Source organism: Nanorana parkeri, unplaced genomic scaffold (genome assembly GCF_000935625.1).
Source record: "Nanorana parkeri isolate BGI_ZX_2015 unplaced genomic scaffold, ASM93562v1 scaffold149, whole genome shotgun sequence".
NCBI lineage: Eukaryota > Metazoa > Chordata > Amphibia > Anura > Dicroglossidae > Nanorana > Nanorana parkeri.
Window position 1 is genome coordinate 1699565 of NW_017306417.1, and position 24598 is coordinate 1724162.

The following is a 24598-nucleotide window of genomic DNA, read 5'->3' on the forward strand; positions in this document are numbered from 1 at the left end:
GGACAAATACAAATCTGCAATTTTCCACCTACTCTCCCAGATGGTGGGCTGCCATCTTGTGATAGCCTGTCCACTAAAACATATTACTCACGCAAGCTTTTTCCTGTTCCATTTGTCAGTATCAGGGAAACTACAGCATGTGTTTAAAGCTGAGACTGCTTCAAATTTCCAAAGAGCTATCCAACAATGACACAAAGCCTATAGGACTGCAAAGAAATCAGAGCTGCGGGAAGTGGGACAATATTAAGGAAGGTTCCTCCTTTACACCCTAATTTTCCAACCCCCCCCACACACACACACACACACACACATACACTCCACTCAAAGACCTTAGAAGTGAACTATGAATGGTTTCTCATTATCCTGAACAAATTGCCCTTCATCGCCAATTGTTATTACTCATTTATAAGGCACTGAAAGTGAATGCAATAAAATCTCTGCTGATTGTAAAAACCCTAGGGACCATTACAAAAGGTCTTCACCCTGTTTAATCCATTCTTTGTATTTCTAAATAAAAAAGTTTTCCTCTACAAAAGATAGTAGTCAGCAAAGCATATGAGGTCAGCAAAGCAGGAGTCATATGAGGTTGTATCTGGTATATTGTATATGCCTGAAAATCTGTGACCATAAGGGCCCGTTGCCTCACTAAGCAGATACCAGCCAATATGCCCTCTAGCACAAAGCAGGTGAATCAAAAAAGGACCAAAAATGAATGACTGGAAAGCTTTAACCATTGCTTTGCTAGGTAGATACTAGCCCATACACCTTAAACGCCAGGCAGGTGTTGGTCAAAAAGCTCCATTCATTCAAGATGGGACCTTAATGGCTGGAAAGTTTTAACCATAAGAGAGCCATGCCTTGCCTATATCAACTAATGGACCAAAATATGGATTTTGCTTTCGAATTGCCAGCATTTGAGTTGAGCTATTGTAACAGGGTGGCAAATATATATGTTGGGGGAGGGGGGATCGTTGTAGCTATTGTAACAGGATGGAAAAGATATATGTTTGAACTTAAATTGAAGTCCAGTTTGTTTGTTTGTTCTAGGAGTTCTTTAAAAAAAAAAGTAAACTGTGGGGCCCTCTGCATTCAGTTATCTCTTAAAATCTTCTTTCAATATCATTTCGGTCTAAAATAATGGCCCTATATTCCTCCCCATTTGCCCGAGTGTGTGCTAATGGCAGATAGTCCTGTCCTCCGATAAAGGCCTTTTGGACAAACGTTTTAGTTATATATGATGAAGCACACTCCACGACAACTGGAAATACACCTACCCTAACATTATTGTCTTTGTTTCCGGATTCAATATCAAAAGCTAAAAAATCGATCTTACGCTTCTTCATTTTTGCAGCAAGACAGACTATTGCGAGGCAGTGGAAGTCGGCCCGTGCCCCTACCATTATGGAGTGGCTGAATAGTCTGAGTGAAATCGCACATATGGAGAAATTAGTTGCTATAGATGCTGATAAAAGTGAGAGGTATAGGCAACTATGGGAAGTGTGGAATTCCTTCCAGGACTCTGAAAATTTTGTTATATTAGTGACCACTTTGGATGAATAATAACTATGTGGGTTGGAGGCTGTTTCGCCTATATTTCCTTTTTTGTGGTATATTAAGAAAGATTATGGAAAGGTTCAAGTATGTTACTAAGTTTGCTGAGCGTGTCATATGCCTTCCCTTGCCTTCTTCCCCTCATGTCCTTTTGTGTGTTGTGATGTGTTCCCCCTCCTCTTGTATGCCCTAATGTTATATATCAATGTGTTAGGATAGATGGGCCAATAATAGCATATGTGAATGGATATAAAATACAAGATATATTTAGGATGTAGAAGTATGGATATGGGTGTATTCTAAGTATTACGATGGGGGTTCTCCCCTCCCCCTGGCCTTATTTTTTTCCTGTTTCTTTTTTTTTTCCTTTTGTGTTTTTTTTTTCTTTTTGTTGTCTGTATACTGTGTTATGAAAATCAATAAATTCAATTTAAATATAATATAAATCTTCTTTCAAAAAGTCTATCAAGGGCTTCATTTGAGGAAGCACAATATAGACTCTGGGATTCTGGGAGCTTTCAGTTCCAAACACTTTGGTTAATTTTTCATTTGCTAGGAACTAGTGTGGTATGAGACCTTGACCCAGATGCAACAGACCCACTATTAGCATGCATTAGCCACATTAGCCTAATGGTCCAAAATATTGTACAGTACCTCAATAATAGGATTTTCTCCCAGCCATTATCAGGTCATTACTAAAAAAACCTTTCTTGGATCCATAGATCTTGGACAACTTCAGACCAGTGTCAAACATCCCCTTTTAGGAAAAGTGATGCAAAAGGCAGTTTCTAATAGGCAGGAAGCCTGGCGGTCAAAAAACACAATATTTGACAAATTTCAATATGGTTTCAGCAAAAAAAGCGGTACCAAAACAGCAAGGTCCACCTATTGAATGACCTGTTGATGGCTAGAAAAAAGAGAGAATGATCCATCCTTTTTCTTCTGGATCATTCTGACGAATTTCACGCCATGTACTATAACATCTTACTGGAACGCTTAAAGCTGCTATATGGTCTAGAGCATACGTGTCAAACTCAAGGCCTGCGGGCCAGAAACGGCCCGCAACGGAATTATCTCTGGCCCGCCTGATAATTAATTATCATTAGTTCTGGCCCTGCCCGCCGGCAGCTCTCTCACGCTGCCCATGACGATCTTCATGGGACTGAGGAGCCGGAGAGCTGCCGCCGGCCAGAGGGCTGCATTACCCAGCAGGCAGCAGCACAGAGTGACAAGGGAGGTGTGGCCGTGAGGTGACAGAGGGGTCCCAAGGTCCAGTCCAGATGACGTGAGGTGCTCCTTGGTGGAAATCAGGATCCAACACAGACAACAGAGAGCCGGGAGAGCTGCCAGTCATCATATCACTCCCCTTCTTCTCCATCACTTCTTCTGTACTGTAGAAGTGATGGAGAAGAAGGGGCGTGATATACTGAAAGTAGTATCTGTGACACCTGTGTACCTCCTGCCTCCACACTAGTATGTAATCTAATAGTTTGATCTCTATTATTTAAATTATAGTAAAAATTATGTGGGGGATGCTCCATGGGAACAGTATGGACTCCATACTGTCCCCAGTGAGCATCCCCCTAACATAATTTTTTTTTACTGTAATTTAAATAGAGATAAAACTATTTTTAAAAACATCTCTAATTGATGATTTTCCTGATCCCCCACTGATATCTCCCCTGCGCAATGAGGTGAGAAAGCAGGGGAAGAATCCACAAAAGCGGGCACCAGATGGAAAAACTTTTTTGTAAGTAAATTCTTTTGTTGTAAATGCTCTGTACTATTTCATGTCTGTTTTTGGCTTTTATTTAAATATTTAGGCTATTTCTTAAAGGGAAAGTAAATAAAAAAGTTTAAAAAAAATGTTTTGTTGTAATTATGTATCATGCTTTTTAATAATTAAAGGTACAGGCTTTGTTATTATACCGTGTGATATACTGTATATGCCGCTGTATTATACTGTGTGATATACTGTATAGACCACGGTATTATACTGTGTGAACCAGCTGGACTTGGAGCATTTCTTAAATTTTGGCCCACTGTGTATTTGAGTTTGACACCTCTGGTCTAGAGGGTACAGTGCTCAGCTGCAAATCTTGGTAAGGGAGATCACAAAGGGTCACAGCAGGAATACACTCATCCTTGTCCTTTCTATTACATTATGAGATGCCACAAGACTCAATGTTAGCTACCATTGCTATGTAGATGACACACAGCTCCACCTGTTTTGCAAACCAGACACTGGTGACCATATGACCAAGAATATCAGGTGTCTTACTAACACACATGAGTGGATGAACCGTAATGGGGCTAGCAATGACCTCTGACAAGACAGAAGTGTTTCTAATTGAAGGCTACATCAAAATGGCAGAAATCCATCCAGCTGATTTAAACCTTGGGAATACAAATCTTATGTTCTCAGGTCATGTACCTAGCCTGGGCATGATCCTGACCATGGACCTAGCAATTAAGCAACAGGTATCATCTGCTACCAATTCCTCCTTTCTCCATGTCCATGAATGTTACAGTAATCAAATAACTGATACCAGCAGAGGATATGCCAAAATGAATCAATTATTTTGTATCATCTAGATTGGATTACTACAACTCACTCTATTGCAGACTCTCCGAGAAAGAACTACATCGTTTGCAGCTGGTATAAAACACAGAAGCCAGACTACTCACTAACTAAACCCAATCTACGCTAAATAACCCCAATTCTTTGCTCCCCACAATGGTTTCCAATCAACTGGAGGATATTATTTTAAATGTCCTACTTACTAATAAGGTCCTGAATATCTTGTGCCCTGTCCATCTGACTGAACCTATGGTTAAGTACTGCCCCATACACTCCCTCCACTCCTCTGAGAAAGGAAAATTACTTGTGCCTGGAGTATCATGCAGCACCCACAATATGGAACTTTTGCCTTCTACTGTTCAGGAAGTACCCTCTCAGATTCAAGACACAACTATTCACCCAGGCTTATAGCAACACCTGACAAATCCTTCTCCTCAAACATCGCAAGACCAATTTGATGAGAACTTTGAAGGAGAAAAGCGCTAACAAATGTTGTTATTATTATTATTATTAGAGTTCTAGCATATACTACCCTGCTATAACAGTGGCATTGTAAAAGGAAAACGTATTATAATTGTTTTTGACGTGATCAAAGCTTACTGAAAAAAATCTCTATTATACAGGTGAAACTCGAATAATTAGAATATCGTGCAAAGTTCATTTATTTCACTAATGCAACTTAAAAGGTGAAACTAATATATGAGATAGACTCATTACATGCAAAGCAAGATAATTCAAGCCGTGATTTGTCATAATTGTGATTATGGCTTACAGCTCATGAAAACTCCAAGAACCCCAAATCCACAACCTCAAAAAAGTAGATTATTACATGCAATCAATAAAACAAGGATTGTACATAGAACAATATCGGACCTCTGAAAAGTACAAGCATGCATGTGTACTCAGTACTTGGTTTGGGCCCCTTTTGCAGCACTTACTGCAATTACTTTTGCACGATATTCTAATTATTCGCGTTTCACCTGTATAGGGAGTATTGCCTCCTGTCTACCCATCACTTTCACCAACTTCCTGGATTCCCAGTGTGCTTTCCATCTCTTTCCCTGCGGTCTGATGTGATGCAATCTCAATTTCTAAAGACTATATATACAATAATGCATTGCTTCCAGCAAGCAGAGATAATGTTACATTGTTCAGACATTGAGTAGTAGTTCAGTAGGCAGGCTCTGTAAGCTCTGATACAAGGAAGTGCATATTCACAGGGCTTAGTGACATTGTGGTGGTCGAACATCCAATGTTCATCTTCAATAAGTAAGTTTACAAACTACTAGATTGATATTGTTATTAGGAGGGGAATTGAACTTATGGAAATTCAGTATAGAAGTATATATTTACTTTTAGTTTTTAACCATAGATACCCTTTAATAAGAGTGTTTTGTGGCCACAATAGCTCCAACTGAATGATCTAATTACAACTGACAGCATGTGTTTTTGGCCATTGGAATTTTCCAGAATCCCATCGTCAGTTTACTACAAACATCTTCCATTTGATTCAAGAAGAAGAATAAAATGAAAACCTCTAGTCTGAAGATGTGGACATAGTTACTCCTTTAACCCCTGATAGGACAGATGAAAACAGAAGACCTTTATAGACTGGCTTTTAAACATGTTTTATTAAAATGCTGAACAAGAGTAAGCTGTGTTTTATTCCTAATAAAATTAACTCTTAAACTTCTGTGTGCATCTCTTATATAACTGCAAAGCAAAGGGTCCTAACACACTTCCAGTCCTAGAGTGACAACACTAACTACAGTACAGGTATTCCTCACTTAACGACCGAGTTCCGTTCCTACGACTAGGTCGTTAAACGGATTGGTCGTTAAGCGAGAAACTCTATACAGTACTGTACTGCATTAGTACAGTACTGTATAGCGTTGCCGATGTACAGTACCGAACAGTGTACTGTACATCTGGCAATGAAAATACTTACCGGGACCCGCAGTGAAGATCGGAGGACACCACTTCCGCTGGCGACACGGCGCACTGACGTTGACGCGCAAGGTCGGAGGACAATCGGCGGTCCGTCCTAAGTGCGAGTGGTCACAAAACAGGTAAGTCGGTAACCGAGGAACATCTGTATACTGTATCAGGACAACAGAAGCAGGGAGGACTAAAGAACCCCCATCACTTGACTCTTGCCATAGCATAGAGGCATGTGGCTCTGTAGTCTTCAGCGATAGCTAAGAACAATCTCATTGATAACAGTCAGTATATGCAGAGAGCACAGGAAGTTATTATATAACACAATTTGTGGCAAGGTCAGCAGATATAGTTTGTACTTATCAAACACATATATTTAAAAAATGCTTACAATGGTATAGTCAACAAACCAAAATGGACCAAATCGACAAACTCTTCAACTATTGTATCTTTATGTACTGGCACAGTACATAATCTGATCAATCTTATCTTATTAATAAGCGTATCAATAATCTTATCAATAATCATAATTTTAACATTTCAAATTCTATATAATGTATTCTACCAAAAACTGTCTACCTTGCTCTGTTACAATACATAAACATTGTCTGCATGTGCTTCTGCTAACAACAATATATTCATTATTACTTAGCAGCTGGAGCCCTTACTATTATATAACATATAATCTGTTATTTGACTTTTTTCTTTCTCCAGTTTTAAAGAATCAACCACCAAATTTTGAACTGGACCTATTATCTGCTTCGCCACTACTACCATTTGTTACAGAATTTTGGAAAATGTTATCGGTGAGGCAGTCCGAGGTCAACCGAATTCTGACAACTGCTGGCCTATCAACTTCCTGACCTCGCACAATGAAGACAGCAACTGTCCCTGATCCTCCAGCTCCAGTGACAGGCTCAGATTCCAGCATGAGCCCTACAGGTTGTCTTTGAAGTGACACTAAACTCAGGAGTTAAACCTTAAAAATACATTTAAGTACCTTAACTATTAACAAAAATGTATCTTTTTTTGTGTATGACTCGGCTGTAGATCCTCAAATCATCTCTGAATTGGTGCTGACACTGTCCTTCCTTCTGGGGGATGGCTATGTTTGTTCCCCATAGTTCCTGTGTGTGTTGTAAAGTAGCCACCGCTCCAAGCTCGCTCCCGTGATGGACTACAATCTCACGTTTAGTTTACTCATTTGTATTAAAATTGTAGTCTATAACGGGAGCGAGCTTGGAGCGGTGGCTACTTTACAACACACACAGGGACCATGGGGAACAAAAGTAGCCACCCTCCAGAAGGAAGGACAGTGTCAGCACCAATTCAGAGATTTGAGGATCTTATTCATGATATACAAATAAGATACATTATTGTTAATAGTCTGGGTACTTTAATGTATTTTTAAGATATAACTCCTGAGTCACTTTAAATCCATGTATTTTAATTCTATTTTGTAATTAGAGCAGGTGTCCTTTTTTCACCTCTAGAATCACGTGTCCCTGTAGCGCAGAGCCTACGCTTGAACAATAAACCCTGGTTCCCATAAAATAGCTAAACAGATATTGAGAAATGTTAGCTCTCCCTAGCAGGCATCCAATAAAATAATGAACCTTTATTAGGTTATAGGAAGCAATAAAACACCTTATGCCTTTTGGATAAAGACCTAATTGTAGTCATAAAACAAATGGTTGTAACTTAATTTTTACAGTCAATGTTTATGTTAATGTAGCTGAATTTACTGCTTCATGAGAGAAATACATGGACTGCCACTGCTGACCTCTTTCTGAAAATGATAGCTAGATGGCTGCGTCTGTGCTACTTAACAACAGCAAGCACGCAGCAAGTGAAATTAGACTTCTGAAACCTATACCTGTTCTAACTTACTGACTCAGAACATATGGAAGGGAAATCTTGATGAGACACAAACAGCAAAAAACTGACATTAATCCTAACCCTTTCCCATTCTATCCACAATAATAATAATAATAATAATAAAAAGCTTGGGGTTCCTAGGGCCTGCCTCAAGTGCTGTTGGGTTGATCTTGATGGTGCTGCTTTGGACCTAATCAGGTTTTGCATTCCCATAGACCTGTATAGAAATGTAAAAAAAACCATCTGACTAAAGGTGCCCATACACTGCACGATTCTCGTACGAGAATCACAGGAAATCCCGCGATCGTACAAGAATCTTGCAGTGTGAATGAAGACGTGCAACCGTTTCTACTGTACGGTCGCACATCTTTTGTCTAAAGAGCATGCTAGAAAACCAGCCAAGAATCGTACGATTTTCAGCTGGTTTTTAGCATGATCGTAAGATCAATGCCGCACGGGCTGGTGTGCGCACGCGCACACTGCCCTTCAGCATTGCGGTCATCGGAAACCAGGCTTGCGATGATCGCAAGTACGATCTGCCTGTCCAAGATGGGCAGATCGTAAGTTTTTTTAATTACTTTACAACCATGGTTGTAAAGTGTATGGCCACCTTTATGGAACTAAAACTTTAATACACCAGGTTATTTGTCTGACAGAAGTTAGCCAAAAGCAGGATTGTTTGAGAATACATCTCTGGAATTACAAGCAGGCAACCAAATGGTTCCAAGATCACCAGTCAAAAACGAATGGGGCAGACTGGTGCCCAACATCTAAAAAAACTGAAGCCCTGAGAAAAAAACAGTAAACTACTACTACTTTACTACATAAATCCATCCTCTTCTGGTGACCTTTATCCCTGGGATAGAAAGTGATGAGAAATCTACAATGTTATAGTTGTTTCTGGAGCAGGAGGTGAGGGGAAATCTTCCAATGGGGACATCTTATCTGGTGACAACTGTCCAAGGGGAGATTTCTTTCACATTGAGATTTCCACTCACTTCAGTAATTTGGGTGAGGTGAAATCTCCCTGTGGGATGCAAATAGGAAAACAAAACCTGACCAAGGTTTTAAACATTCCTTAGTCCTCTACTTAATAAAAGTTTTGGCTAGAGACACACTTTCATAATATTTTTGTTAGTGTCACTACATTTTAAAGGCGTATGCAAGAAAATATTATATTTTCTCCATTGTAAACTGTATTTACTTTGTCTGAGGATGACTTTGGAGCTGAGAGGTCATCTAAGCTCTGACAACCTCATGCTGATAACTCATGCTATCTCCTAGCACCTGATTGTGCATAGAAGCAACATTAAATAACAGAACCCTGGGGAATGTAGTCCCTGATAAGCAGGTCGGCAGTGATGTTCTTGCAGAGAACACCTTTCTGACAACCAGGCACAGTGCAATTTAGGGAAGGAGCAATGACTGTACAGTACAGAAAATAATTTTTTATGTAAAAAGTCTTGATTTTCAAAATGTATCAGCGTTTTTACTTTGCATGGGAAAGGGAGCTAGGAGTGGAAAGTGGTCAGGATCCTGGAGTTTAGCTTTAAGGTTAATAAATGTTGCACTAGAAAATCTTAACAGCTGAGACCAGTTTTTATTTTAGTACTAAATGCTTTGTTTAGCCACGACACATCAATAACAACACTTCCAAGTGCATACAGCCAGCAAGTGGAGGCTCTTCCTAACAAAGCTACAGACAATAAACACTGATTAAATGTATCAGTGCAAAGGTGAAACCTGCACAAAATTAGATTTTGCAAACATCTCTTGATGAAAAAGCTTAACAAACATTCAGTGGAACCAACCGGAATAGCACTGGAATAGTACAGCAATTTGCAGCATCTTTACCACTGACCAACAGCATTAAAGAACTACGTGGAAATATTTATCAAACCCTTGCGGTGGGGCTACCCCAGCACTGAAAGGGTTAACTGCTCATTTGTTTCTAGGTGCTAACAACAAAAAACAGTTATACTTACCCGATCATTCCAGCCAGCATGTTTTTAGACCATAGAGCCTCTCTCTCCCTCCTCTACAGCGGTCTAAGAATCCTTGTGACATCACGCTGTATACAAGTGTATAGGCGTGAGGACGCTGAGGAACATTCCATCTGTGCAGAAGAGGAGGAGACTGGCTCCAGTGGCCCGAGAAGCAGGGAGTCGGCTCAGCAGTTCGGGTTAATATAACTTTTTTTTAAGCACATTGACAAAACTGAGCAGTTAACCCTTGCAGTTTAAATTTAATTTAAAGAAGAACTCCAGGCAATCAAAAAATTTACCCTTGCAGTGAGGCTACCCCCATACTGGAAAGGTTAACTGCTCGTTTTGAACTATGGGCTAAAATAAAAAAAGATATACTCACCTGATCTTGGGTCCTGTGGCGGTGACCGATCACCTCTCTCTCCCTCTTCTCTGGCGGTGGAATGTTTCTTGGCACCCTCATGCCTAATGCAGTTGCATTAGATGTGATGACATCACATGTCCTTAGACTGTCGAAGCACAGGGGAGAGGAAGCTGTGGGGACAGCAGGATTGAGAATCAGGTAAGTGGTCAAAATGAGCAGTTAACCCTTGCAGTGCGGGGGCAGCCCCACTGCAAGGGTTAACTTTTCAGTTGCCTGGTGTTCTCCTTTAATACCCAACTCCACCTTTTTAGAACCCAACCCTATCCCCTGCACCTATTTTTAAAACATCCTTCCTACATTCACCGCATGATATATTTTTATACATGCAGTCTCCTGTATAGTGACACTATAGGTCCTATATCATTCATCTTGAGAGATAAAGTGGTGGAGGCTCCTCACTCTTAGACAATGTGGTGCTCATAAAACAATGCAGTCCCAGGGGGCTGGGTGTCCTCAGCCCTCATGAAGTGGGTTGAATAAATCTGGATGTCTTTAAACCCAGAAGAGGGCGCAAACTCCAAATGCGTGCTGATTTACTTTTCGCTAGGTTTTATAACTTATAAGCCTCAAAGTACATGTTTGGTGGCCTTTTTAACTTATGATGGCCATACACACAGGCAAAAATGTGATTTAAACCACTTTCACCTAATGATCATTAATGATCTCCAAAACACCTAGATGAATTCACCGTACCATCAACATTTATTGACCTTGTGGGATGATCTAAATCATTATTGATTCAAGTTATGATCACCTAAAACTGCCAACACGTTTCTGGGGCTGAAAACACCTTCCTTCATCAAGGCTTGAATATTGCATGTGTTGTAAGGACTCAAAAAGGTAGATTTCCCAGGATATTTGAACAGTGATGTGTGAAATATCTCCAGAGTTAGTGAAGCAGTACAACATTATACTGTCCCACTAACTTTGGCAATAATTCATATATCACTGTACAGTCTGGTGATTCTACCTTTTTGAGTCCTTTAAATGCATGCAATATTCATGCCCTGATAAAGGGGGAGTGTGTTGAGCCCCTGAAACGCGTTGGCTGGTTTATATGATTATATGATGAATCAATAAAGCTACTTGGACTCTTTCACCATTTAGTCTGGAACACCTGTTGTGTTTTTACATTTTGAGGCAAATTCTGGGTACTCTCTGAAGAGGAGCCTTGCTTTAGGTGAGCAGTCTCACCAAAATCAGTGCGCTCGCTAATAATTATGTTTTCCATGTTTTATTGAATGAATAAGTCCTTGCAGCTCTTGGATGTCTTTTTAGTGTCAAATTGAGAACACTTAAAGGGTTATTCACAAAGCTGCCGAAGCCAGCCGAGTGAATAACCGAGCCGAAGTGAAGTGAGCCGAACAATGTTCGGCTATTCACTTTGGCTCAGTGCGGCTGATTTCAGCTGGTTTCCTATTGGCCGCCACATGCTAGAGTCTTCTAGCAGGTCCCGGCCAATGAATAACAACTGGGGAGAGTCGACCGTGACGTCACAGCCGGCTCTGCCTGGTTGTCATTGCTTAATGACAGTTCAGCATCCCCGGGTCAGTTGGGGACACTGATCTGTCATTACAACTGGGCGGAGCCAGCCGTGAGATCACCCAGCTACTTCGGCAGCTATACGGGCTGTAGTGAATAACCCGTACAGCAGCACGTCGGTTCCACTGAATCTAGCGAAGGATCAGCCAAAGCTACAGCTGGATCCTTCAGCAGCTTTGTGAATAGACCCCACAGTAAAGATTAAAGAGTTAACAGAAGTTCTAACCCTTTCACACTCTTCCCAAACCTAAAAAAAACAAAAAACACCTTGGCTAGAGTTGGGCTTTAACTGCTGTCTAAATTGGCCCTTGCATGAGTTTACAGCCTGGAAGAAAATCATGGAAATCTGCTTCTCTAACTTGCCAAAAAAAAACCAATGGAGACAGCTATCCAAAGGTTTGATGGCACTAGACAAACATAAATTACAAGCTAGTCAAAGCAAAAACACATTAAAACATTAATGGATGAACGAAGAAATGATTTTGTAAGTTATCAGCTCAGACAATATTTAAAATGACATTAGTTCAATGGATAGCAATATTTTGGACTCATCTTGCTTATTAATCCCACAACAGAAATCAACCGAACGTCATTCTGGCGCCACCTTTTGCCAAAAGCGCCAGCTAACACAGAGCAATACGCTGTACAAAAATCACAAACATTTCAAATATTTGATTTATTTTCATTGCAATGACAAAATGATAAGAATAGTCGTGAATACTATTGGCAGCTCTTTCCTAAGAGTTCACTTTTTTTCTTTTGGGTTTAGTGTATAAAGTGTGTGTATACCCAAAATCTTTTTTCTAGTTTTGGATAGAGTATGGAGGGGTTAGAACACCTTTTTAGGTTATTAGTTCTGTCAATGGGGGGAGATCCACCCCTCTATTTATCCTGGTGACCATTTTTAGCAGGACATCATGAGACTTTTACTTTTACTATAGAAGCTAAGAAGCTTCACTCAAGAAATTAAGTGAAGATTTACTTCAATCTTGTAAAAAGCCAATTGTTGTTTATTTTTTAAATTTGCACATGACTGGGTATGCAAAAGTTAACACAGCTACCATTTATTGAGTGAGGATTCCCAACTTCTTTTGCAAATCAGCCTTTAAGTAAGGGGAATCCGAAATGTGACAGTTGAAGTTAGGGACAATCTTCCAATGGAGACTCCTGTTCAGGTGACAACAGTCCAAGAGTGGAATTTTGCTCATGTTGGAAAGATTTCCTCTCAATTCCTATTGCATCTCCAGGACAGGAAGTGAAAGGAAATAACTACAATGGGACACATACAGAAAAAAATAAAATAAATTCAGTTAACCCGTCCCTTCCCAGTCCAAAAGTAATCACAAAATAATATCCATAAGCTTAACTGAAAGTCGAGGGATATAAATGCTTACTTAGTAAAGAGTACAATATGTAAAGAGAGTAAAGAGAAATCTGATTGGCCGATCACATTATTTTGCACTTTGCACATTACCATTTCTCTTTGCAATGCCCTAATGAACAAGCTAAATTTAGTTTTTCCTCTGTTGTAATTATTACAGGTATAATATCTCGCGATGCATACCATGGGCTGGCAATTTCAAGTTAAGCGCAAAGCTTCTCATGCCACACCCTCCATCATGAAGACCTTAAAAATATAGTACAGAGACTTCCCTTCTTGATTAGGTTACTTGTAATCACCCAACCTTTACCTTAGTTAAAGAATTCCTCCCAATCTGCATACATTACCATCGCTTTGCATGATTTCACTGCAATTAACCTTTTCCGCCGAGATCCCTCAACAAAGAAATGTGCCGAACACAATTAGAACATTAACAGATGGCAACGCCCAACCGAACTGGACTATATACAACCTCAGTTTTACTAGTGACCTCTTTTGCATTCATTGTTCTGAAATGGGAATGCAAACAGCAGGATAGACAGGAATAAATCAAAAGGAAGCACTGCTATATAATCAAATGATTGCCTTTATAATAAATATTTAGGGATGATTGTCACAACTTTACTTGGATGATAGAGTGACAGTGAATATTTCAGATTTTTTTCCGTAGAAAACACACAACGTGTTGTCTGAAAGGCCTTTTCTAAAGCCGGTAAAGAGGAAAATAAAATCCCTGAGGCCTATATAGGATGTGTCTTTTTTTTTCCAGCAAAATAGCAACAGATCTAATAAACAGAGGCTTCCAATAAGAGGACTGATCTGGATGTGTGATAAGCCTGTTGTATGAGGGGGAAAGCAGGCGGAAAGCAAGCTCGATTCTCTTCTTTATCCCTTATGGGTGGTAGCAGATAAAGTATTAAATCAGGATTGTAAGGATGATTGTTAAAAGGAAAAAAACAAAAGGGAAAGGAAAAAAACAAACAAACAAACCAAACAATGCATTTGGCTAACTTGCAACAGATAGCTGTGAAATACCCAGTGGATTATGGGCGAGGAAGCTGTGCAAATCAGCTAATTCAAAATGACAATTGCAATGATTTTCAGTAAGGAGCTCCAGACCATGTGTTGGAGGAGGCGGCAGCAGCAGAAAAAGCCACAGTGATCTTACCTGATGAGGGGAACTGAGATATTTTAGCACAGGGTGAAGACAGCCAGGCACTCAGCTCCCAGTTCTCTTCCCAAGCCAAGCTGTCTTGCTCGCAGGCACCAGGCTTGCTATATTTTGTTCATGCTGCTTGACAAGCAGAATACACAGGTCTCTTTAATGTTCTCCATCCCTGGTACTGGTGCTCTCTCTCTCTCCCTCTTTCTCTCTGTGCTCCGTAATGCATGAAACTGCAGAAAAAATAAATATATAAAAACACATGCAACACCTTAATATGGCAGCTCCATCTGCTGGTAAAAGTATAATAAGGACACGAGGAGCAGACAGTGAGCTGAGCAAAGTCTCAGAGAAATGGGTGTAGAATATATTGCTTAAAGGCGAACTTCAGGCTAAAACGCAGTTCAAGAACGATAATGTAGCCTGGCTGACGCGATACCTGTTGCTCTGATTCTGTTTCGGAATGTACATTTTGGTGGAGATGGTTTAACCACTTAAAGGCCATAGTGTTTCACCCCCTTCCTGGCCAGGCCATTTTTCAGTATTCAGTGCTGCGGTACTTTGACTGATGTTTATTCTGTCATGCAACACTTTACTGAAACGATTTTCATACCATTTTTTGGGGACAGATAGAGCTTTTAGCATCAGATCCAAGTATGGCTAATTTGCAGCGACTGTCCCTCATTTGGAAGGACTGTCCCTCATTTGGAACCAAAGCTCTCTGTCCCTCTTTCCTCCTCAGCTGTCCCTCTTTTTGTTCTGATGTACAGATGTCTATGAAAAGGTTTCATGTATCTACCAAATGTGTTATTCTGGATTAAAACTTTTATCTTATCTCTTAATTATCTTGTTTGCTATTATGAAAAAACGGTATAAAGCAAAACGTAATGTTGGGGGGAAAAAAACAATTCTGGGTTTAATCAATCATATTTGCCATATCAATGCTTAAAGTAGTATTAAACTTTCACACTTCTATAATGAATCCAGATGAAACAATTATACAGCACATTGCCCAGCAGAGTATTTCTGCACAACAGCTCAAACTCTCTCTTCTCAGCTTCCCTGAACTCTTGAACTTCCTGTCCAGTACAAGATCACAAGGGACAGAGCAGTCTCCAGCAGCCATCCATATGCTTGCTAAGAAGAGGGAGGGGATCAGCTTGCCTTTCTGTACTTGTGTGTTTGTGGAGACACACCTAGCTTACTAGCACACACAATGGTGGCCCCATAGGACCCTGCAAGTGAAAGGAGCCACGCTAAAACAGGATATCAGGAGACCAACTGAATCTGCAGGGACCTAAAACTTTTAAACATCAAGGAGCAGCATTCATTGTAAGTGCTTAGATCAGCATTTGAAATTGCTTAAAAGCCTTTTGACTTTCATATGAATTCAATGATCCACGTAGGTGTCGGGTGTGTAAATTACAGAAATACATTGCAGGGAATTTATTAACACTGGAGCAGACAGAATCTGGAGCAATTGTCCAAAGTAACCAGTCAGCTTCTCCTTTCAGTTTGTTCAGTTACGCTTTGGTAATGAAAGACAGAAGCTGATGGCATCTTAAATACGATCTGGCAAATGCAAGCTTTTCTCCCCATGTTTGTGTGCATTAAAACGCGCACAAATGTGGAGAGAAAAAGTGGAACACATGTCGCAGGTTTTGCTACATGCACTACTTCCCCGTGTTTATCAGGCATGCAGGAACCCACTGAAACCAATGGGGACGTGCTCTCCCATTGGATACATTTTCCTTCACTTCCTGTCTTGCAGATGAATCAGTAAGTAAAAGGACATCCCTCCGAAATGAAAGGAAATCACTTTGGAGAGAGCTGTCAGTGGCACATGATGTTTGGGTGATAACAGTGACATTTTGGATTTCCCATCAGTTTCATAAATATATGGGATAATGCATTTCCTACCTAGTGCAGCTTTTAAACTCAGCCGCACACAATGTAGGCATTTTGTTGGGTGGCTGGAGAGCTGGAATAAATTTTGAAGAAATATAGACTATCTAGTGACATTGCTGCGGCATGATGCACAAAGTTCCTGATGACAGTGTAAGCTGAATGTTGTAGAAGATATTGCTTAAAGGAGAACTTCAGGCTAAAACGCAGTTCAAGAACGATAATGTAGCCTGGCTGACGCGATACATTGGAACACTTTTTGACAAACGCATTGTCATCGTGTACTGGAACATATTAGTTACCATCACAGTGCCTTCGTTATCACTTGTAGGTGCCCCTGGGATGATGAAGAGAGCAAGTTTGAGGTATTGTCTGTGTTATAGTCTTCATCTGTAATCATGACAGGGACTTGCTTTGTTCTGTTCTACATTAAGGCCAGTCTGGTAATTTATGAGTTGTTTTGTTCTCCAGGATTGCTGTGGACTCCTTTGTAATCATTATTGTGTTTATCTCTTGTGATACTTTCATTACATTACATTTTTGGTTTTACATTTCTTAAATTTGAACTCCAGGAAGCTATTAAAACACAAAATAATGCATCTATGTATTTATGTATACATCCATTTAATATATATTTTTACATGCAGTGTAAGCACCTCAATGTGACTTGGTGTAAGCCTCCTGCAGCCTCTGCAAGTGCGAAAGAAGAAAGCAGTAGAAGGGACCAATTGGTTTCACATGCTGAAAGGAGGAGAACGCAGAGTGATGGAGGGCTGAGCTGAGCTGCTTCTTCTTCTTCTGTCCAGTCACAGGCTGGGGTGGGGCAATGACAGCCTGGACTCAGGTGACATGGGTTGGCTTCCAGACTGAGGACACCTAGTGGCAGAAAAAAGAACTGTGGGGCACAGCTGTAAATTGAAGGTATATATTGAGGCAAAAGTTATGTGTAAAAAAGTAAAAAATCAATAAATACTCTCCGGGCAGAATGATAACTTTCACACCACACTGGGTGTGTAAATTATCGTGCAGAGGGCGGCTGCAAAACAGAAAAATCTTACACTCCACCTCCCTTCCCCCGCACAGAACTCCCAACTTCCGGACACTGAAGCAAGGGAGTGATGCAGCCCGAGCTTTATAGCGATCCAGTCACATCACCCATCCCTTTTCACTAGCTTCCAATCAGAAAATGCCTTGTACTTTTTATAAATTCTCTCCTTCCTTCAATTCTGTGATTGGAGGAAGGAGAGATAATGTCATATCCGTGCACCTTGCTCTTCTCCTCTAATCACAGAATGTCTTGTACTTGTAAAAAAAAACATTTTCTGAATGGAGTGAAAAGGGCGGGTGATATGACTGGGACTCTGCATAGCTTGGGGCGCATCGCTCTTTTGCTTCAGTGCCTAATGAGCATTTAACCCTTGCAGAGCGGGTAGTGAGTTTTATTTTTTTCCCTGGATATAGGCTCTTTAAAGTAAACTTGGGCTGCTTATGCTCAGAAATTATCATGATGATGAAAACTCTTTAAGCCTTCAAGTCAAAGGAATCAGTAGATCCAGATATATAGGCAGCTAAATTTAAAGTGGAACTCCAGGACATTTTTTTGTTTTTGTTTGCTGGTTCCAGCTTAGTTACCTTTTATGCTTTTATGCAGCTCGTACAGTGAAGGATAACGCTATTTACACGCCCCCTTCCTACTTCTTTGTCCATTCATTAAATTTGTATTCTATTCACAGGATACAAGGCTTTCTCTAAATGTACAAGGCTTGGGTTATGGGAAGGGCAGATGAACTTCAGGATCCCCATTTAGAGGAAGCCTTGTATCCTGTGAATACAATACACAGAGGGAAGAATGAGGAGTGTAAATGACACTATCCTTTGCTGTGCAAGTGGTAGAACTGAGCTGGAAGATCAAAGTTGACAGTAAATCCAACATAAATACAACTAGGATTTTTAGCATCCCCGGCAGCTCTTTGGACATAGTGGTGGTAACGATGCTGGACAACTGCAAGCCTCAAAACATAGTTTTTTCCTGGAGTTCTTTTTTAAACATGAACTTCAAGCAAACAGCTACATATGAAATAGAATACATAGAAACGTTCCCTCTCACCTGCATTTTTGTCCATCCAGTCCGGTGGTTTAGACAGCTCTGCCATGCAGAGTGCAATACATGGAAGGAAGAACAGGGAGTGTAATTGACATTATCCTTTACTGTAAATGTGGCAAATATTTTTCTTGCCTGCAAAGCACTTACAGGTTTTGGTTTCCTGCCTCCGACTGGACAGTAAAAGGAAGAACAAAAGACTGATGAGCCATTACACCTTGCTCTCTCCTCCTGTCAATACTCCCCTTGGTAGCACAGGAGCCCTGCAGAACAGCTGGCTGGCACCTTGTACTGCCTCTCCCTCTATCAGTCTCAGCTTTGTTGTAAGGGGGCTGTAAAGTAAAGCCTTCATCAAGCCTTCTTCAGCCTCTTAACTTATAACTTTCCCAAAATAAATATTACACATTGGAACACTTTTTAACAAACGCAAAACACAATTATGTTGTGATATTTTCCCCAGAATTCATTAATTAAGAAAAGACAAATTCCATTGCTCGAGGCTAGAGAACACTCCAAAAATAATGAGTGTTCTTTGACATTTTCTTCTGCTGTACAATTCTTATTGTATATCTGGTTTTCCTGCAGGGCCTGATTAAACGCAGAATGCCACCAAGGACACTTATTTTGTATTATTTATGGAGTTAAAAATGACATTAGGCAATATTAATTCAGTATCTGCATGTTCTGTGCACCAAGGTAGACAATTACTCATTAGAGCAGTGCACAGGGCAATGCTGATATGAAATGTGCAGTAATCCATAGAAACTAATCAGTGTGTCATTGTTCATTACAGAATTAGTTCCTTTACTTGGTTGTTCCATGAACCCCAAAGTTGCCTCAGCTGCCTCCACACCACCGTTTCTCCAGTGCCCCAAAAATGCTTACACCACTAGGTCTGGCAACCCAAAATATAATTCTTTGTGTTTTTTATTTTTCTTACAAATAAAAAAAAAATGCTAATGGGGTGATATGAAGGTCTGAGGAGCCCCAAAATGTCTGGGGAATATACAAACGTGGGACTGAACACAATGCCATCCTCATTTTCCCCAAAGTTAGTACAAATATGGTCAGATTAAAAATATCCTGCAGGGGCTTATGCAGCCCAAGAAGACAGCACATTGGAGAAACAATTGTCCGCCAGAAGCTCAATACAGCACCCAGGCATCTGTAGACCTCCAGTGTGTCCCAGCAATCAGGAACTAGCTTTTTAGAGCAAGATGCATGTATCCAGCATACTTATCAGCCAGCCAACAAACAATTTCAACACTGTGTCTGAGTTTCCCAGGAAAGGTTAGAATTAATATTTTGGTGGTGCTGGGGACAGTCACAACCGAAGTAGCGGGGATGCACCAACACCGCTTTTTCGGTATCGAGTATGAGTACCAATACTTTCTTTTCGGTGCAAGCCGATATCAAATACAGATACCGGTGCCCTGTACCCTGATTATCAGGAAGCCGAGCAGCAGATAATGACCCACTGCCCACCTTCCTGATTGCATGGGAAGCCAGTGTTCTATCGATAGAACACTGGCTTAACTTCCTGAGGCTGCCTTTGACTGGAAGCTCCGGTATTGGAGGTAAGTATCGGAGCATTTGGAGTTCGGTATCGGTGCATCTCTAGTAACTGAAATTGAATATCCTGTCCCGCTCTAGTGCCCAATATCAGTGTAGTAGGGTGCACAGCCAACGGTGGCACCACACAAAGCTAAAGGCATCCTGTGTGTATATCACACCTTTAACCCTTTTGCTGCCACCAACGTATGTCATACCTCAGCAGTGGCTAGACCCTGTAGACTGATTTCCGGCAGCTATAGTCTGTTTACCTGTGTAAAGCTGACTTTCAGCATTACACTGGAAGCAATTTGGGCGGCTGTAAAGCCACCTGATTGCTTCCAGGGGCCAGTCAACATGTTCCCCACCATTTGAACCTCCCACCTTGCTTCCCAGGCACCGCTGCCCCTCCATTCGCAAAACTTCTCTCTGCTGAATGAATGGGAAAGCGACAATGTTTTGATAACTTCCAGATTTTAAACTGTCATTCCAAGGCTACAGAAGATGGGGAAGAAGCATATCAAGCATAATCAGCTTCAGTGGACTGCAAAGGTGACATTAGTGGTCTAATAAACCCCTAATGTTTCCTTAATGAGCACCTGTCACATCTACAGTGCTATTACATTGTGGGCCCCCTATGTGACAGCAATGATGTTCATAAAAAAAAAAAATTAAAACACCATGAACACGTACATGCACACACTAATGCAAACATGCATCAGGTGCACCTACGTACAAAAATGACAATTGCGCCACACGTTAGGTATCGCTGCATATGTTAGAGTGAGAGCAGTATTTATAGGGCCAATATTCATGGTTAACTCTAAACTGATGAGTGTCACCTATGGACAATTTGAGGTAACTTAGTTTTTTGCCATTTCACGGGCAAACTCAATTTTTAAGCTTGGCATGTTGGGCATCTATTTACTCAGCACAACCTCCTCTTTTATATTTTATTAAATGGGTATTATAGCGTGCATTTGTGCACTAAAATTAACTTGTATATTTAACTAAAATCTTGAGTTTTAGAAAGAGTTGTGCTAATATCATGTGACATAAAAATTTGCAACTGCCGCCATTTTTTTTATTCTACAGGGTCTGTGTCTTTAGGAAATATCTAATTCGTTTAAGTCATTCTCAGGCCTAAAATGTGGATTTTAACATGTGTGCAAAAAACCCTGGCAGTGAAAGGATTAAGAAGGAATTGGTTATCTCTAGGTATACCTGCCTTCATTCTGTTTATTGTTGTGTGTTTCCCAGGATGGAAGCTTTGTTACATTAGGAACTGCCACGTAGCAACATATATACCACTAACACCTCTGTTTTTAATACATAGAAGGGAATTTATCAAAATTGGAGCAGACAGAAACTGGAGCAGTTAACCAATCAACCAAACTAAGGAGAGAATCGGATTGGTTACTATGGGCAACTCCAGATTATGTCTGCTCCAGTTTTGATACATTCTCCTCATAGTGTTTGAGAGGTGCTGACTATTTCTGCTATAACCATGAAAACCTGGCAGGGTCTACCCCCTCCTTAGATAGATTGGAGAAGGGTTTGAACCTATATTGAGTCATTGCTAATACACAAAGGGATAATAGGTGGTCTGATTGCCCTACCGTGTTTCCCCGAAAATAAGACACTGTCTTATTTTTTTTTTGGCTCAACAAAACACACTAGGTCTTATTTTCGGGGTAGGTCTTATTTTTTATTTTAATGTACAACAATCCAAAATGAATGCAAATCCAAATTAAATAATCCAAAATGGCAAAGTCAAGAATAGGGGGATCAGTGCAATCAGGGGTGCCACACCTTTCCAAGAGCAATTTGGTAACCAATCGCTGGCCAGAATGAGCGAAGCGTGCTTTAACTATCGATTCCTCACAGGCAGAGTGCATTTGGTATGACTCCGCCGGTGACAGGAGTGGGCGCTATAAAGGAAGCATTGGCTTATGCGGCTCTGCGTCCTCCGCTGCTGCCTCACTTCCTCTAGCCGATCCTCTCCCGTCTCTTCCTCTTCAAGTTCCCCCTTATGCCATCACCAGCCCAGGGAATGGTCACAACTAGGTCTTATTTTCGGGGGAAGGTCTTATATTTTAGCAATTCCCAAAAATAGTACTAGGTCTTATTATTGGGGTAGGTCTTATTTTTGGGGAAACAGGGTATATTAAAAACAAAACTGGTTTTATTAGCACCTCCAGTACCCCACCTAAGCACCCATCTTCACTCCTCACCTAACTGGAGCAAGAGGTGGATTGCTAAACAACCACGCTCATGATACTGCCCCTCCTTTATGGGGATAATAAACCTGCGCTGAGATGCATCAATCCTTTTGAAGGCCGTGGATTACGGCAGTTTATATTTCATAATTCCCCTTTGTGCTGCATTATTAAGCGTAAGTAATGATCATTCAACCAATTGTTTAATTAAAGCGTCTTACATGTAACATATGGGGGGACAGAGGCATATGCCCAAGAATTCAGAATGTCAACTTTTAAATGGGAACAAAATTACATATTGTTACCCAGAGCTCTGCTAAAACAATGACAGACGGAACAATGAAAGCTGGAGCCAGGATTATCCCATGTATATTTATTTCATGCTGTTACACTATGACTTGTATTTTAATACAGAAAGGCTGAACATACTTAAGCCATCCATCCACAGACATATGTCTCAAACAGTAACAAAGGCAAGACAATCCCTGAGGTTTTTTGGGGACTGTTATGAAGATAACTGCTTTGCTAACCGTACTCCTGCCCAGGACAAGACAGAGCAAACGTTAACGCCATACTGCCAGTAGACATGTGTGATTTATTTCATTCTTAATCAAAATTTGGACGAATTTTCTGAAATTCGGACACATCCAAACTTCCAAATCCAAATGCATCCGAATGTGCCTGAATCCGAATTTCCATTTCCACATTTCAGATCCCATGCGAATTTCATTCAAAAACTAAATTGAATTGGACATGTGACTTTTCTGGCCAACCAGATGTGTTTTTCGGTTTAATGCATCCAAATGGGTCTAAAGCACTGTTTTATGGTACCGTCCAACCCGCTCTGCACCATACATACGAAGATACACTGCCTGGCCAAAAAAAAGTCACCACCTGGATTTGGCTAAACAAATAGGTAAGAACCTTTCATTGGAAAATAGGGTAGGTTCAGCAACTTTATGTGTCCAAACATTAGGTCAGCTGCCTACCTGAATATACTGAATGACCAGGTTTTTCCATCAATGGATTTTTTTCTTCCCTGATGACACATTGGGCATATTCCAAGATGACAATGCCAGGATTCATCGGACTCAGATTGTGAAAGAGTGGTTTAAGGAGCATGAGACATAATTTTCACACATGGATTGCCCACCACAGAGTCCAACCCCACTGAGAATCTTTGGGATGTGCTGGACAAGACTTTACGCAGTGATCCAACTCTCCCATCATCACTGCAAGATCTTGGTGAAGAATTTATGCAACTCTGGACGGCAATAAATGTTGTGACATTGCATAAGTTTATCAAAATGATGTCACAGCGAATGCATGCATAATCAAGCTAAAGGCAGTCCAACAAAATATTAGAGTGTGTGGCTTTTTTCGGCCAAGGCAGTGTATAAAGCTGCAGTCCACTGTTGCCATTAAAATCAAAAGGAACTGTTACTTTAAATCAACTAAATAAATTAAAGGTCATCAAAGTGCAATGCCTTGCAGTTCATTTTCTTTACACAGCAGCCACAGGCTGAGTAGAAAAGCCTGTCCCCTGACAGCATGCTGTAGAGAAGTTCCCTTGTTCTCTGTATGGAAGCACTAGTCTCTCCGCAGAGGTCTGACAAACCCTCTGATTAGCAGAACTAGAACTCTCCAATCAGCAGGGAGTATGCATTTTGTAGCCACAACATCTAAGGACTAGTAAGGTGGAAAAAAATGTTTCTGTTTGAGTGATTTATATTTATTTTCAAAGTGTATAACATAATAACCACATCGCCCATGAAGGGGCTATCAGGTTTGATTTTGCTTTTGTCCTAGAGTTTAGTTATCCTTTAACCCCTTCATGACTGAGGCCCTTTTTTCCATTTTTGCACCCATGTTATATTCCACATTTTAGGCCTGAAAATGACGTAAAACCCCCCAACATTATATATTTTCTGAATGCCAAGACCCTATAGAATAAAATGGTGGTAGTTGAAAATTTTTATGTTGCGCAATATTAGCGCAACTCCTTATTAAACCCCAAAATTTAGTGACAAATTTAATTAAATGCCCCAAAAAATTATAATATTTATCAATTTTTCACATAAAAAAATCCAAAACAATACAATCATTCAAAATATATATATATACATCAGCCCCGGGTTCTTACAATCACTTACAGTTCTTAGTAGGGATGCATCGATACCGGTATGTCGATATCAAGTACCGAGTACCGATGTATTTCTTTCTGTATTCGCCAATACCGAGTACCGGAAGTCCCAATCAGGAAAGCCAGGCATCATGTAATGACTTGCCACCTGGCTTCCTGATTAGCCGGGAAGCCGGGCAGCGTGTAAACGCTCGCAATCCGGCTTCCCGATTAGCAGGAGAGCCGCCCCCCCCCCCC

At 40.6% G+C, this 24598-nt stretch overlaps 1 protein-coding gene across 1 annotated transcript in view; it reads right to left on the minus strand.

Annotated features, from left to right (window-relative positions):
* Window positions 1-24598, minus strand: part of LOC108785199 (sodium channel protein type 2 subunit alpha-like) — a 167403-nt gene that overhangs the window by 123966 nt on the left and 18839 nt on the right. The window contains exon 7 of the mRNA XM_018554236.1: window positions 10316-10467. Within this exon, the coding sequence (XP_018409738.1) occupies window positions 10316-10467 (152 nt within the window). The remainder of the gene's footprint in view (window positions 1-10315; window positions 10468-24598) is intronic.